Source organism: Neomonachus schauinslandi, chromosome 15, assembly GCF_002201575.2.
Source record: "Neomonachus schauinslandi chromosome 15, ASM220157v2, whole genome shotgun sequence".
Lineage (NCBI taxonomy): Eukaryota > Metazoa > Chordata > Mammalia > Carnivora > Phocidae > Neomonachus > Neomonachus schauinslandi.
The window spans coordinates 1,364,720-1,379,732 of NC_058417.1; the positions used below are offsets into that span (position 1 = coordinate 1,364,720).

Genomic DNA, 15,013 nt, shown 5'->3' on the forward strand with positions numbered 1-15,013 from the left:
GACCCCGCTCACGGCCCGCGTCCCCGCCCACTTCTCCCGGCCCCGCCCACGGCCCGCGTCCTCGCCCACTTCTCCCTCCCGGACCCCGCTCACGGCCCGCGTCCCCGCCCACTTCTCCCGGCCCCGCCCACGGCCCGCGTCCTCGCCCACTTCTCCCTCCCGGACCCCGCTCACGGCCCGCGTGGACCGCCCACTTCCCCGGGACCCTGCACTCCGCCCCGCAGCTCGCAGCTCGGCCGTGTGCTCACCTAGCTCCTCCTTGCAGTTTTCTATCTCCAGCTGCAGGGTCTCCTCCAGGTTCTCTTTTAAGCACTGCTCCGCCTGAATCTGCTCTTTCAGGAACAGGATCTCAGCCTTCAGCTTCTCCTCCGTGTGCTCGGCCGCGGTCCGCACGTGCACGATGCTCTCTCGGTATTTGAGGACCAGCTCCCGCAGCGCCTGCACCCGAGAAACCAAGGCCCACGGGGTTTGTGACGGCAGCGGCCGTGAGAGCCCCCCCCGACATTTTCTGCCACCAGACTCGCGGGTTTTAAATGGTGCAGAATCTAAGACGGAGCGCCAGCTCCCTCAGGGCTCCCCGCGGTGACGTTCAGCCTGGCGCGGAAATAAGACCTTTCCGGCCAGGAATGTGCACTGTGGACTGCACGTCTCTCCCTCAAAACTGGCTCATAAGCAGAAAAGCAAAAACGTTAAGGGACTTGCAGTGGGGGAATCACTATGAAGGGCTTCGCGGCTCCCACAATCAGCTGGTAAATCTGGGGTTGCTAGGGGGTGAGGACCCAGAAGGTGTAAACTCCAAAGCAAGTGTGGAATCTGAGGACGAAGTGTATTTACTCACGCGTGGACTCAGACACTTACATTGCTGAACGTCTGCCACAAGCCAAGTGCTAGCTAGGCCAGAGGCCGTGGCGCAAAGAGCAGCCTTCCAAGGTGATCCCGTTTTTCTCTAATAAATTCAGTTTAAATCCTATTTATTTCCCTAAATTTTAGTTATCTTCTTTTAAAAAAATCCAATCATATCCTAAAGCACCTCTAAGGTAAACGCTGGGATTCTTAGGTAACCACCAGATGTATATAAAATCAGTAACAGCAGAAAAAAGAGTAATGAGAAAACTGCGGTAAGGAAAGCCTCCGAAGATTTACTCCGGGAGCAGGTCTAAGAATCAGGCCTCACAGGCCGACTGGTTACATCCTTCAAGCATTCTAGGAAGTGTGGTCAATCTAGGAATTCAAAGTCTAGGGAGTCCGGGAAAGAGGATCCCACCCCTGCAGAGAACCGCTCATCAGAAGGGGGCAGTGCTGGAAGCACTCAAACTCTCAAACTCTCTCTGCGGAGATCAGCCACCAGGTCACAAAGGGGAGCACCAGAGACCTGCAGAGAGACACGGGGTTGGGAGGGCAGGGGGCAGAGACAGGGTGCCAGTGGCAAGTCAGCAACGTGGCCCCAGGAGTAAATAAAAGCAAAAACCAGTAGTAATGTTAGTATGTATACAGGAATAAAAAAAGAATGAGGCCCAAATTGTAGAGGTTGGATCTGCAGGACAGGAGCAGGGAAAACTGTTACAAAACTATGAATTTCTGTAATGTTGATTTTTAGATAACTATAATTTTTTTTAAAAAACTGAAAGATCTCACAAGTAACATCTATTTTATTTTGAAAATTGCTCGAAGAAATCTCTTCCTTGTCTATACTGTTTACAGTCTCCTTAGGTTTAGCCTCAGATGCGGTTTGCTGATATTGAAGGATTTGACCACGGGGCAACACGAGGGTGCGGAGGGTCAGGAGATGTGAATGCGCCAGATCCATCTGATCTCAGGCCCAGTCAGTACACGGATGGCAGACGGTCATGAATGTCTCTGGGAAGCAGGTGGTTTCACAGCCCAGATTTACTCAATGACAGAGGAACAGAAGTGCCCAACGTGTCATAAAAGTTAAGGGCAGGAGGGTGGCAGGTGCCATCCACCCTTTACAGTGTGATACAGAAAACCAAGCCTGGCGAACCCTTCACACATTTCATTTCTGATGCATTCTCAGTCTGGCCTGCCAGAGTCACTCACAGAGCGATTCGGCCAAGGATTCCTGGGACACTGAAAGCACGAGCGGCAGGAGGGAAAAATACGTAAACCAGACTTTCTCAAAGCTCAGAGCTTTTGTGCTTCAAAGGGCACCGTCAAGGCAGGGAAAAAGACAATCCACAGCATGGGGGAAAGATCTGCAAATTGTTTCTCTGGTGAAGGACTTAGATCTAGACCACATAGAGAACCATATGACTCCACAATAAAAAATAAATAACCCAATTTAGAAATGAGCAAAAGATCTGAATAGACACTTCTCCAAGGAACATAGACAATTGGCCAGTAAACACATAGGAAGACGCTCAGGGTCAGCTGAGGGAGACAGGTACAGCGAGGACGGCAGAAATCCTCACGGGCCCCCGCGACTCCGCTCCGAGGTCTGTCCCCCAGACAAACTAACCCAAATGTGCATGTGGATGTTTACACGTGGGGACACCCTGAATGCCCAACCACAGGCCGGCGGGTAAACAAAGCGTCCACGTGGCCACAAGAAGGGACGGTGCTCGGACACTGCTCTACACCACGGTGACCCTGACAACAGTCGGCTGTGAGGAAGAACCACACACAACCCACACACTGCAGGCTTCCAGTCCTATGGAAGTCCACAGCAGGGCGATCCACAGGAGGAAAAGAGGTGAGCAGCTGCTTCTGGCAGGGCGGTGGGGAGCAGGAAGGGCAAGGGGCTTCTTTCTTTTTTTTTTTTTTTTTAAAGATTTTATTTATTTATTTGAGAGAGAGCGCGAGAGCAGGAACACAAGCAGGGGGAGTGGGAGAGGGAGAAGCAGGCTTCCTGCCGAGCAGGGAGCCCGATGCGGGACTCGATCCCAGGACCCTGGGACCATGACCTGAGCCGGAGGCAGATGCTTAACGACTGAGCCACCCAGGCGCCCCAAGGGGCTTCTTTCTAAGGTTATAGACATGTCCTGAAATTGACCGTGGTCACATCCGAGAACATACTAATAAAAACCACTGAACCGTACGCTTTACATGGGTGAATTATTTGGTATGTGAATTCTATCAATAAAGCCTGTTTTAAGCCAGAACTGGCTGGCAGCCATTTCAGAAAATGTATCTGTCTGCATCTTTGATCCCGTGGAAAACGAGTTACCTCCACAGTGTCTGGGAGAATGAAGTCTTCTGCTTGCTGCAGGGCCACGTGCAAGCTATGCTTTCCCTGCAGACTGTCGTTGTCTTTCTGTAACCTCGCCAGCTCCTCTGAGACCTGCTCCCGCGACTGCATCAGCACCGCCTGAAACACAAACGGTAATCACAGCCACACAGGTTGAGTCCTGTCCGCTGAGAGCTGCCCCAGAGAAAACCCAGGTCGAACCAAAGAAGGGCCGAGGACGGGGGGCGCACGACAACGCTCTGTACGACTGACAAGAAGCCGCCCAGAGACGCTTCTATCTGCAGTCTTGTCTTCTACTCAAGGAGGCAGGCAGGAAGCAAGCCTCTGAGCCCATTCTCCACAGCCTCCACCAACAGCTTCAAAGTACTGAATCTGTTCCCCGATACCTCTGTCTCCCGCGCTGACGCAGCCAGGTCTTACAAGAGACCTGCAGCACATATTGCAAAACAACCTGTCTCCTCACAGCACACATTCACCAGAAGCAGGGAGAGCCAAAGACCACTGTCTTCCTCCTTCATGCGTGCATGCGTGCACAGAATATACATATATATACACAATCAGCTCAGGATCTCTGAGTGGCCCAACGACCCCAAATACTGGAAGTCATCAGGAGGACCCATGCTTAGGGCAGGACACCTGAGCAGCTCATTCTTAAAATGGGACAGGCTCCTACTTCTACGTGCAGACGTGCAGTATAATTTTAGGTAACGAGAATCTGAATCGATATAAAAGTTATTCCAGCTAATGTGAGTGTTATTTCTACAAAAGTATTTGACTTCTGTTAATTTTTAATACTCAGTCGTTTAACTTAAACGTATGTGTAAGTGTAGACTACTCACTGCTCCAACATTCCTTTAGCAGCTGCCACGCCATACGAGGCATTGTGCTGCACGCGGGGACACAGAGATAAAAGCCAGAGCCTCCGCCCCGGAGAAGCTCACGGTGCGGTGGAGGGAGAGCTCAGGAAAGTGACAACCCAGGGCAAGTGCGAGCACGAGGACAGAGAACGGGGGCAGCAGGGTCAAAGGACACAGGGGTTCCGAGGGGAGAGGCTCAAGGTCATTTCCCAGAGAAGGTGATCGCTGCATCCTGAAGGACAGAAAGGCTGCTGGACGGCATGCAAGGTCACACATAAATTTTGGTTAATTTTGCTGGCTCTTACTTATCTTCAGACCAGAATCAACTGTGCTTTATGCTCACTTTTAACCCATCTACAACAGTATGTTAGCATTCCACTCTCTGGGACATGAGAAAGGGGGAAAGAATAAAATGTATATAGTTCCTACTTTCGTAAAGAGAAAAGCATAAGGATAAACCAAAAATAAATTAAAATGATCATACACGGAAGGGGGTACGAATGGCGTGAAAGGAATAGGGAATGGAAGAAATCGGAACATGTATCCATTTCTATAGTTTTGACTTATGAACCATGTTGCATGTTCAAAAAAAAAATAAATCAAAAAAGAAAAAGGAAAATCCGAAAAGGTAATACAAACAGAAACAAATGGAGCTCACCAGTATCAAACTAGTAACAACCACAAAGGAAATAGTTAATTCAAGTAACTTTGGAAACACAGCAGGCTGACCGTAAATCCTTAGCTGGGATACATTCAAAGAGCAAGAGCTACACAGGAACACGGAACCTCACTCAATACTTTTGCTGCTGGCAGCACTAAGGTGGTCGCTCGGAAACTGTGGTGTCCCTGCCCCAACCAAGTGACCGGACAGAGCGCGCCCCCTGCGGCTCGGAGCCCCCGCTGACGCGCTACAGCTCTGTGCCGTGGGCGCCCAGACCTCTAACCTGAACCAAGTCGCGCGGGAGTCACCAGACACGTGATCCTAGGAGGCAGCTGGTCTGGGCTCCGCAAAAATGCTAATGTCACGTTTAAAACACCCCCGAAAAAAAAAAAAAGGGCGACTGTTCTAGATTATCGGAGACTAAAGTGACAAGACAGTCAAAAACAGTATGTGACCCTTGACTGGTTCCTCCATCAAAAGTCAGAATTAGAAACTGAAACCACCTCTACAAACAACCACGCACTTTGGGGACCACGGTCACACTTTAAGGATGTGAGAACAGCACTAGTGGAGTAGAACCACCTCTCTGTTCTCGGGAGACGCATGCGCAAATATTCCCGAGTGGCACAGAGTCTGCAACTGATTTCCTAATGGCTCAGAAAACACACACACACAGATGGAAGAGATGGAGAAAACAGCAGCACGCGTGAAAATGTGGCCAATAATGACAACTGGTAAGTCTAACTGAAGACATTAGGCGTGTTCAATCCATAAGCCGCTCAAGATGGACATTTTTCCACAGACACTGTGGGGGGATGCTAAGACCCCAGGCACGCCACGGCTGCTCGTGTGAAGGGACAAAGTCCATTACGAATGCTGCTTCGGGCCCAGAGAGCAGAACAGTGTGGCCACTGGGCCAGGGAGACACAGTCATAGCAAAGAGGGTCTCACACCCGAACAAAAAGGAATCTATTTAACACGGCTAATGCTGATTTAAATGTTAACTTACCATCTGCTCCTGAACATCCCTTTTTGCCTGGGAAAACCCCTGCTGTAACTCTTCAAGTAAGATCTCAGACGCCTGGGCTCTTAGGACGAGTGCAGAGATCTTAAAAGACAAAATGCACAAAGACAGTATCGTTAGGAAGCTGGTGATTGTGACACGAACCCTTCCATCCCCTGCTTATTTCATATCCAGAACTGGTGTTTTCTTCCTTTATCATAACCCATCATCACTCATTCCACAGACGTGCATGCCTCTGTGTCTCGGCCCCTCACGTCACACGGGGCCGGCAGCAGAGGCCCCCGGGGTCATGCCCTGCCGTACACGGACAGTGCTGTATGGGTTTCTAGACACAGATGTCAATCCACAGGGCCTACTTATATTACCCTTTAAGGAGCTTTTAGACAAAAATCAATAAAGATTTTGAACTCTGCCCACACACGCACAAAAAAGCACACAGTGTAAAGCATAAATGGATCTTCTCTTAACTAGCTTCAGTCTTCCAAGATGATTTCCTTAAAAGCAATAAACACATGATTAACATCACTGAACTCTCAACTCCCTTAGTTTTAATGTTTCTGAGAGGGGTCCTGTGAGAGTTGGGGACTCGTACGTAACAATTATAAAATAAATCAACACCCATGTGTTTGGACATTGAGAACATGATTACTGCCAGTACTCTCCTCCCATACTGGCAGATCAGGTTGTGGACACAAACTTCCTGTTGAGAATCAGGAAAACCAGACAAAAATATGAATGGTATCTACTTGAAGGCACTGGAGAACAGGGCAAAAAAGATTCACAGAGCCCCGGACCAGACGGAGGCTGTGTGGAGAGTCAAGAGGCATACGGAACAGCTCTTCCCTAGAAGCGCGTGCCAGTTCCAAGAGAAACACACGTGACATCACGAAGCTGAGCACCCCCGGGGGGGGGGGGGGGGGCAGACATGAGAGTCCAAGACCCACCGTGCAAAGGGAACCTGAGAAACACGCTGCACCGTGGACTGGGTCCCCAGAGGGTTAGGGAAGACTTTAACCTGACCTTTGCAAGTTTGTATAATCTCAATTCCTGTGGCTGGATGAAGGTGGTCCAGGATTGTAAGGCCCACTAGTTGCTTGCCTCTCATCAGGAAAATGGCTTTTTTTTTTTAAGAGTTCTATTTATTTATCTGAGAGAGAGAGAGCATGAGCAAGGAGGAGAGGCAGAGGCAGAGGGAGAAGCAGGCTCCCGGCTGAGCAGGGAGCCCAATGCGGGGCTCGATACCAGGACCCTGAGATCATGACCTGAGCCGAAGGCAGACGCTTCACCGACTGAGCCACCCAGGCTCCCCAAGAAAATGGCATTATTTCAACATTTTCACATAAATGTCTAGCGCTCAAGTAAAAATGCACAAAGGACAGGATAAAAACAAAAAGAAATAATAAAAAACAACACAGGTAATACAAACAGATCTAAAATGAATCCAGATTTGCGAATTATTACAGACTTTAAAATGTCCAGAGATTTAAAAGACAGAATTTAGAACTACCAGAGAACTGGAAAAAATGGAAAGTAACCAAAAGGAAATGATAAACAGGATTTAAAAAATCAATTATCTAAGTTAAAAATTTCAATGGATGAGTTTTAACAGATTAGACCCATTTGAAGAGAAAGTCAGTGAGCTGTAAGACATATCTGAAGAAAATAAAGACAAAAATACAAAAGAGCCTTAAAAAGCCATGTAGCCACAACGTGCAGGTGTAACATATATGAGTATTGGAAGAAATACCGCCAACCCAGTGGAGCTAAAAATAAGCCAATGCAGAAACCCTGTAATCTACTCTGAGGGACGCTCCAGAGAAATGAGGCCACACGTCCACCGAAGACACATACAGAAGCATTAGAAAACGTATGTTCACAAAAGCCAAAACTAGAAACAACGCAAGCGTCCCCACCTGCACTGGATACATCATGCCACATCCGTGTAACAGAACGCACACAGCAGGAATCTCTAACCACCGATGTGCGCAGCAACATGCAGGGGCCTCACGCACAGAAGAATCAAATAGCCCAGATGGGACGACAGGATTCCCCTGAACTTACATGAAGTTCAAGAGTGAGCACTACGGAACAGTGTTCGAAGTCAGAACCCTGCCTGCCTCTCTGCGCGGGCAGCTCTGTGAGCACGATATATCAGAAAGTCTGTATCTTGACCCAGGTGATGATCGCCCTGGTAAAATTTTTCACATGTTAAAATTCACCAAATTTTACACTTGAGATTTATGCACTTTATTGTATGTAATATCTCAATAAAAGCAAGTTTTAAAAGATACATAATGGCTGAGAATATTCCAATTATGATGTAAGACATAAACTCAGAAATCTAAGAAACCTCTGAGAATCCCAAACAGGAGAAATATGAAAAAAATACACGTAGGTACAGCACAGTAAAACTGCTGAAAACAAAAGCCAAAAAGAGCATCCTTAAACTAGCCAGGGGAAAAAACAACATTTTACCTAAAGGAGCAACAGTAAGACCGACAGTGGACTTCTTATGAGAAACTGGGGAGCCAGAACAAACCAATAACTTCCAAGCGCTGGAGGAGATCAGCGTAAGTGCTCAGGATGCCACAGCTGGCCAAGGAGCCTTCTTGGATGAAGGCGGAAATAAAAAGATCTGTCTAAATAAACAAAAACATGAGAGCGCGGAGACTTCCAAGACGGACGAGGCCCACAGCCGCCTTTCTCTACCCTGATTACAACTAAAAACTCTGGATAAATACAAAAGCTACCCAAGGACTCTGAAAAATAAGCAAAGGCAGACAGATGAGAGAAGGAAGTCACCAGGGGAAGAAGCAACTGACCCAGGAGGGAACTGACTGCTCACAGGGGGCTTTCCCACTTCCGTGGCAGCGAAGACCACCCCACCGTAGAGCCGCGACGGCTGCGGGCGCAGGGGCCCAGACTCTGATCCCAGCGCCAGGGCAGGGCCCCCGAAGCGGAAGAGCAGGGGGGGGGCATTCTCGGGGACGAGGGCTAGAGAATGTGGCATAGAAATAGATGAAGAGACCAATGCAAGAGAACAGAGTCCTGAAACTGACGCCGCCCCCCACATATTCACTTGATGAATGACACAGATGACCTTGCAGAGCAGTAGGAACTTAAGTGGTACAGGAACTGGCTATCCATATGGAAAAAATAAAATTTCAGGGCGCCTGGGTGGCTCAGATGGTTAAGCGTCTGCCTTCGGCTCAGGTCATGATCCCAGGGTTCTGGGATCGAGTCCCGCATCGGGCTCCCTGCTAGGCGGGGAGCCTGCTTCTCCCTCTGCCTCTGCCTCTCTCTCTCTCTCTCTGACTTTCATGAATAAATAAATAAAACATTTAAAAAAAAAAAAAAAATAAATAAAATAAAATAAAATAAAATTTCACCCTTATCTATACAGCATCTAGAGCAAAGTCAGTTCTAGATGAATTTTTAGATATAAATGTGACTACAAACAATGAAGCTTCTACAAAAATACATAAAAACATCTTTTTAACACCAGGGTAAGAAAATATTCTTTTTCTTTTTTTTAAGATTTTTATTATTTAGAGAGAGAGTGAGCACAAGCACATGAGCAGGGAGAGGAACAGAGGGGGAGGAAGATGGAGGGAAAGAAGCTCAAAGAGACTCCCCGCTGAGCTCAGAGCCCAACGTGGGGCTCAGTCCCACGACCCTGAGGTCATGACCCGAGCCGAGATCAAGAGTTGGATGCTCAACTGACTGCGCAACCCAGGCGCCCCAAGAAAATATTCTTTTAAAAAACGGAACAAAAATCACCCATCATAAAGATCAATAAATTTGACTACATGAAAATCAAGAACTTCTGTTCATCAAAAGGCACCATTAAAATAATGAAAACATAAAATACTGATGGGCAGACATGTGCCGCACAAGTCACCAAAAGGCTCTAGTACGACTGTATAAAGAGCTTCTAACAAATCGGAAAAAGAACCAAAAACAGATAAATGAAACAAAGACTAGACAACCCAATAGAAACTCGGCATAAGACTTGAGAGGACTCACACACACACGCATATCCCAGCGGTCCAGAAACAGGACAAACGCCACGTAGCCCAGGGGTCTTCAGGCAAATGCAAACGAAGCCTCCGTGAAGCACCACCACCAGCTACCAGGACGACGGGCCCACAGGGACTCCCCGTGCGTGCTGGCGGGAGTGTAAATGTGGACGACCACCGTGGACACGGTCTGGCTTGTCACCCACTGTTACACACGCAGTGCGTTCTGAACACCCCGACCTGGGCACGGCACCCCCAGCGGAAGCACACGCCGCAAGACCCATCCGGAACCTTTGCAGCAGAATCACCCCTAACGTCGCAGAACCGGAAACCACCCAACGCGCGTCGCGACGGACAGACGGACGGATCCGTACACAGTACAAAGCGTACGACAAGCACGGGGAAGCAGCCGGCGCCCCAGCGTCGGGTGAGAAGAGCCTCACGACGCCGCATGAGGAAGACGAGATGCCACACGCAGACTCAGCGGATGGGGACAGAAGCCAGGAGGGGCGGGCCTGGCACGCGGGCTCGCGTCCTGCTGTTCGGCCCTGGCAGGCGACGCGGAGGGGCGTGCTGGTGTGCTGGGTCTGTTGTGCAGGTCTGAGTTTTCTCCATTTGTCATACATTTAATAAGTCCAGGGGAATTTAAAAAGTATCATTCCTGGGGCGCCTGGGTGGCTCAGTCGTTAAGCGTCTGCCTTCGGCTCAGGTCATGATCCCGGGGTCCTGGGATCGAGCCCCACATCGGGCTTCCTGCTCGGCGGGGAGCCTGCTTCTCCCTCTCCCACTCCCCCTGCTGTGTTCCTTCTCCCACTGTGTCTCTGTCAAATAAATAAATAAATCTTTAAAAAAAAAAAAAAGTATCCTTCCTGTCAGGAAGCTTTTTGTGTGCAGCAGAAAAACCTACTGAAAACAGAAAAACAAGAGCTTGAGGATATCCAGTACGCAGTCATTTACGCAGTTACTGGTCAAAGATCTGGAAGACCGACAGCAGGAAGAGATCCGGAAGAGATCTTTACTCCCTGAGGGAAGACAGGGCTCAGGCGGGGGAGAGACAGGGCTGTGATTGCAGAGCAGCCGCCTCTGGGCCGCGCGGGCGTCCGGGCGGGTGGCATGGGGGTGCCCCGGCCCCACGTACCTGGTGGCCGGCGTCCTGGGCGCTGCGACTCAGAGCGCCCTCCAGCTCCTGCCGTTCCCTCGCCGTCCCCTCCAGCTGCTCGTTCGCCTGCCTCAGCATCGCCTGCAGTTTCTTCACCTGCGCAATTGTAAATGCCAATCGGGACAAGTTCCCGAGGATTCTTTCGTTCATGGAAAAAAAAGCCCTAGCTCTAGAAATTTTAAGAACCTCATCTTTTTTCTTCCTGATTTGTCAATTCAGAACGACTGACCTCATTCGGGGTCGGTGCCATGCTCTACGGTTAACAAATCCCTTCTCACGTACGTTACCTCGTTCGAGAAGGTCTGCTCTTCCGCCTGGCCCTGCAGGCCGGGGCGCCACCCCCTTACTCTGGGCTATCCTTGGCCTCCAATCTGCAACCCACACTAACACTATGATTTTTTCTAAAACAAAAGTCAAATCATATTATTTCCCTACTTGGGAGTTTCTAAATGCGTCCCAAAGTCTTCAGGGCAGAATCCAAACACCATCCACCAGCACCGCTCCCTCAGTGATCTCATCCTGGCCTCCCTCTGTAGCGTCCTCTCCCCTCCCATGACCCCCACACAGCCCATGCGCAATTCGTGCTTCCAGAACACAGTGGTCCCCTTCGTAACTGTTCCTTTGCACCACCTTTCCTGTCCTTGAACACCCTTTCCCATCTCTTCTCCTGATTTTTATTCCAGCTCTAAAACGAACCTAGCTCAAGCGTTACCTTCCCTGAGCGCACAGTGAGGCTACATGCCCCTCTGTGCCTCTAGAAATTTATGTTTCCAGCATCTACAGAAACTAGTACATACGGAGGAAACGAAAGTCAATGGCATTTGAAAATATTAAACCATCATTCTAATCTGCTTACTTTATTTTAAGGGAACTAAGGGAACAGTCTTTACAATAATCAAATAATAATTTGGAAATATAAGAAAAATCTTTTCCTTCTATATCCTTTCACAAGCCTACTCTCCTGAAATTCTACATTCCCTAAATGTTCTCAAGGAATCCATCATTAGACACTATATCTGGAAAGGTACAGGTCAATCTCTGCATGCAAAATCTACCAAATCTTAATTTCTGTGCTCCTGAAAACTAACCTTAATCAGTTCAACAGATCTCTGACAAGAAGTAGGCAATAAGCAATGAAGACTCTAAATAATGGTCATGATGATATTCAACTAAGCTTCTCGCAGTCAGCTGCAGCTCCGTCAGGCCCTGCATGGGGAAGCACTGTGCAGGGGCGCACGCTCCTGACGATGTGGCCGGCGGCCGCGGGCAGGGGCGCAGGTGGCGAGATCCGATGCCCCGGTGCTCCTGGCCCTGCGAGAGCGGAGCCGGCCTGCGTGGTGCTAGGCTAGCTAACCAAGCCCAGACAGAAGGGACAGAAGGGAAGGTCCTGCTGTGGCCCCTGGGGAATGAGGCTGACGCTGCACAAACCGGCTTATTTCGTATTTCACAGGGATATACTTCTCCAAGCAAATGGGAGGGAAGAAGCCATTATTTCTGCGCCTCCGGTGAGAAGGACAACATCAGCAGTTTGGCATGCCGAAAGAAACTCACCTGGTCTCTGGTCTCAGCCTCCTGAATCTGAATCCCTTGTAACTGTTTCTCATAATTGGAGCACATATCGCAACGTCTACCAAGTTTATTTCCCGCGTTATGTACCTGAAGGCACCAAAATGACCTCTTATCAGGCAGAACAACATAATTCCACATCGCATACTTGAACACGCACAGTCGTACCTACGTTACTCAGAGGGGAACAGGGACGGGGTAAGACAACGTCTTCAGAGATTTATGGCAATATAGGGTTGGATTCTAAGACGCCATAAACGCCAATACAAACACGACAGAAAAACAAGGGCCACGAGATACGGCATTGGAGGAAAACACGAGGCCACAGGTCCCAAGCCGAGAGCCACACACCGTGAGTGAGTACACCACCAGGAGAGGGGCCGTGGCCGGGAGCAACCAGCGCCCACAGGCCAACCACAAGCCGCCACCCCGTAAGCTACGCGTCCTGCGTGAGACCAAGGGGGGGCGGCTGCTGTGAGGCTTCGTCTGCGGTTCCGCTCAACAGTTCCTTCAGGAGACGTGGGCCCCGTGAAAGAAAGTGCTGCGAGTCAGAGAACCCGGCCCCTGACCCCCATCTCCCTGCTCCCAGTTCCCGGGAACATCTGCACGACTCCCGCAGCCTGAAGCAAAGCCCTCCCCCGTAAAGCTGGGGACGACGGCACTGCCATCCCGAAGCTGGAACACAGGGCTGTGTGAACCCGCGAGCCACTGCGCAAGGCGTAAAGTTTAGCTCCTAATCGTACTTCTGAGTTTGCAAACACGCTTAGGAGGAAGATGAACCTCTCTCCCCCGCAGTTTCCGCCCCCTCCTCACACGCATGCACTGGCTCATCGACTGCTGACAAGCATTTGCGCTTCAGCTCTCCAGGAGAGACTGGAGACAAGTGCAGAGCAAACCAGGTTTAGGCTCCTCCAACAGAAAGCTGCCTGTGCTCCAGCTCAGGTGGGACTCCGGGGGGCGGAGGGGGGGCAGTTCACAGCCAGTGTGATCGGCCAGTCAGCTCCCTCCCCGGCCACAGCCACCTGGACCGGCAGTCACGTGCGTGCAGGGACTCTGGGGTATCTCGTGAACCGACAGCAAACCCCACAGCTACCCGCTATCCCACACAGCGCGCGCAAGAGAGGAAGTCCGGAGGACAGCTCACCTCTTTCTGCAGGAGGTTCCATTCGGTCTCGCTGACCAGGCGGTAACCACTGGGGGACACGTAAGCACTCTCCACACCCTGGGTGACACTGGAGAGGAGAGACGCGGTCTCCTCTTGCTCGGGTGTCATGGCCTTGATCGCCCTCTCCTGATCTTTGGTGAGCATGAACCCGCTTGGCATTTGCAGGGACCCAAGGGAAGCAGTATCAAAGTTCTCAGACACCGAATCTGCCCCGACCAATGGTCCAAAATCCGATTCGTCCAGGTTTCCGGCAGATTTTGCTTTGTAGTTATAGCCTAAAGCTTTGGACTGCAGGGAGCCTGAGGTTCCCAAGCTGTCGGTAGACTGTGCTCTTCTGAGTCCGTCTTTAAACACGTCTGTGTCCGATTTACTGAACGGGTCTCCAGATGGCAACAGTAAGTCCGCATCCAGCGAGTGCACCGACCCGTGCGTGCTATCTAAATGCTCCTGGAATGTGAAAACACACGTGGCCAAGTCAGACGACTCTGTACTTCAGAGACAAAATGACCATATCGTAAACATGTTTGCCACACGTTACATACAATAATCCTGAGCGTGCTCCCGTCACCTACTCACTGAACAAACATTTACCGGTGTCTTCTATGTGCTGGACACTAAGCCAGGTGCTCAGGACACAGCTGTGAGCAAACCCTGACCTCAACATGTGTGCAGTTCCATGAAAAAAGAAGCAAGCAAGCAGCTGCTAGAATACCGTATGTGACGAGATGACAGGGTAGAGCTCCGTGCTGAATGCTCTGGGGGCTCGGGGGGGGGTGGGGCTTGAGCCCAGACACAGGGTCAGGGAAGGTCCCCCGAAGCCACGTCCGCCCACGTGGAGATGCGCACCCAACACCGGGACCAGAAGTCTTCAGACAGAGGCCAGAGAGGGAGCACCACGTAATGATAATTAAAGTCACAGCAGCAGCTCAGAACACCTATGATGGGTCTGCTGAGGACAGAGCCCCAAGAAACACCAATTTCGTCCACTTTGGGGATGGACGGAGGAAGGAGTAGCCTGAGTGGAAGGGAAATGAGAATAATGTCGAATGCCGGAAGGTGTCGCAAGCATGTTAAGTGGGTGCAGCAAGTGAAAGAACACACATCGTGTGATTCCGTGCACACGAAGCGTCCAGAACCGGTAACTCCAGTCAGTGGATGCCAAAGGCTGAGGGGAAAGGAAGCCAGGGAGTGACTCCTTGGAGGACGTGTGGTCCCCTGGAGTGGGGGACCCAGACAGACACGGTGCGTGCACGCTTCAAGTGGTTAATTCTAGGACGTGTGAATTTCAGCTCAATTAAAGAGACACGCGGGGCAGGTGTTCCCGACGTGCGAACAGCACAGCAGTGAGCCCCACGAG

At 50.3% G+C, this 15,013-nt stretch overlaps 1 protein-coding gene across 6 annotated transcripts in view; it reads right to left on the reverse strand.

Annotated features, from left to right (window-relative positions):
- The window catches only part of RABEP1 (rabaptin, RAB GTPase binding effector protein 1), a 98,391-nt gene that overhangs the window by 4,587 nt on the left and 78,791 nt on the right, over positions 1-15,013 (reverse strand). For 4 of the 6 annotated variants that reach the window (XM_021694585.2, XM_021694589.2, XM_021694587.2 and 1 more), the window contains 6 exons: positions 13,636-14,103; positions 12,477-12,581; positions 10,905-11,021; positions 5,733-5,831; positions 3,185-3,325; positions 249-438 (listed from right to left, as the gene is read on the reverse strand). In XM_021694585.2, the coding sequence (XP_021550260.1) occupies positions 249-438; positions 3,185-3,325; positions 5,733-5,831; positions 10,905-11,021; positions 12,477-12,581; positions 13,636-14,103 (1,120 nt within the window). The remainder of the gene's footprint in view (positions 1-248; positions 439-3,184; positions 3,326-5,732; positions 5,832-10,904; positions 11,022-12,476; positions 12,582-13,635; positions 14,104-15,013) is intronic. The other 2 variants (XM_021694588.2, XM_021694590.2) reach the window with 2 other exon arrangements.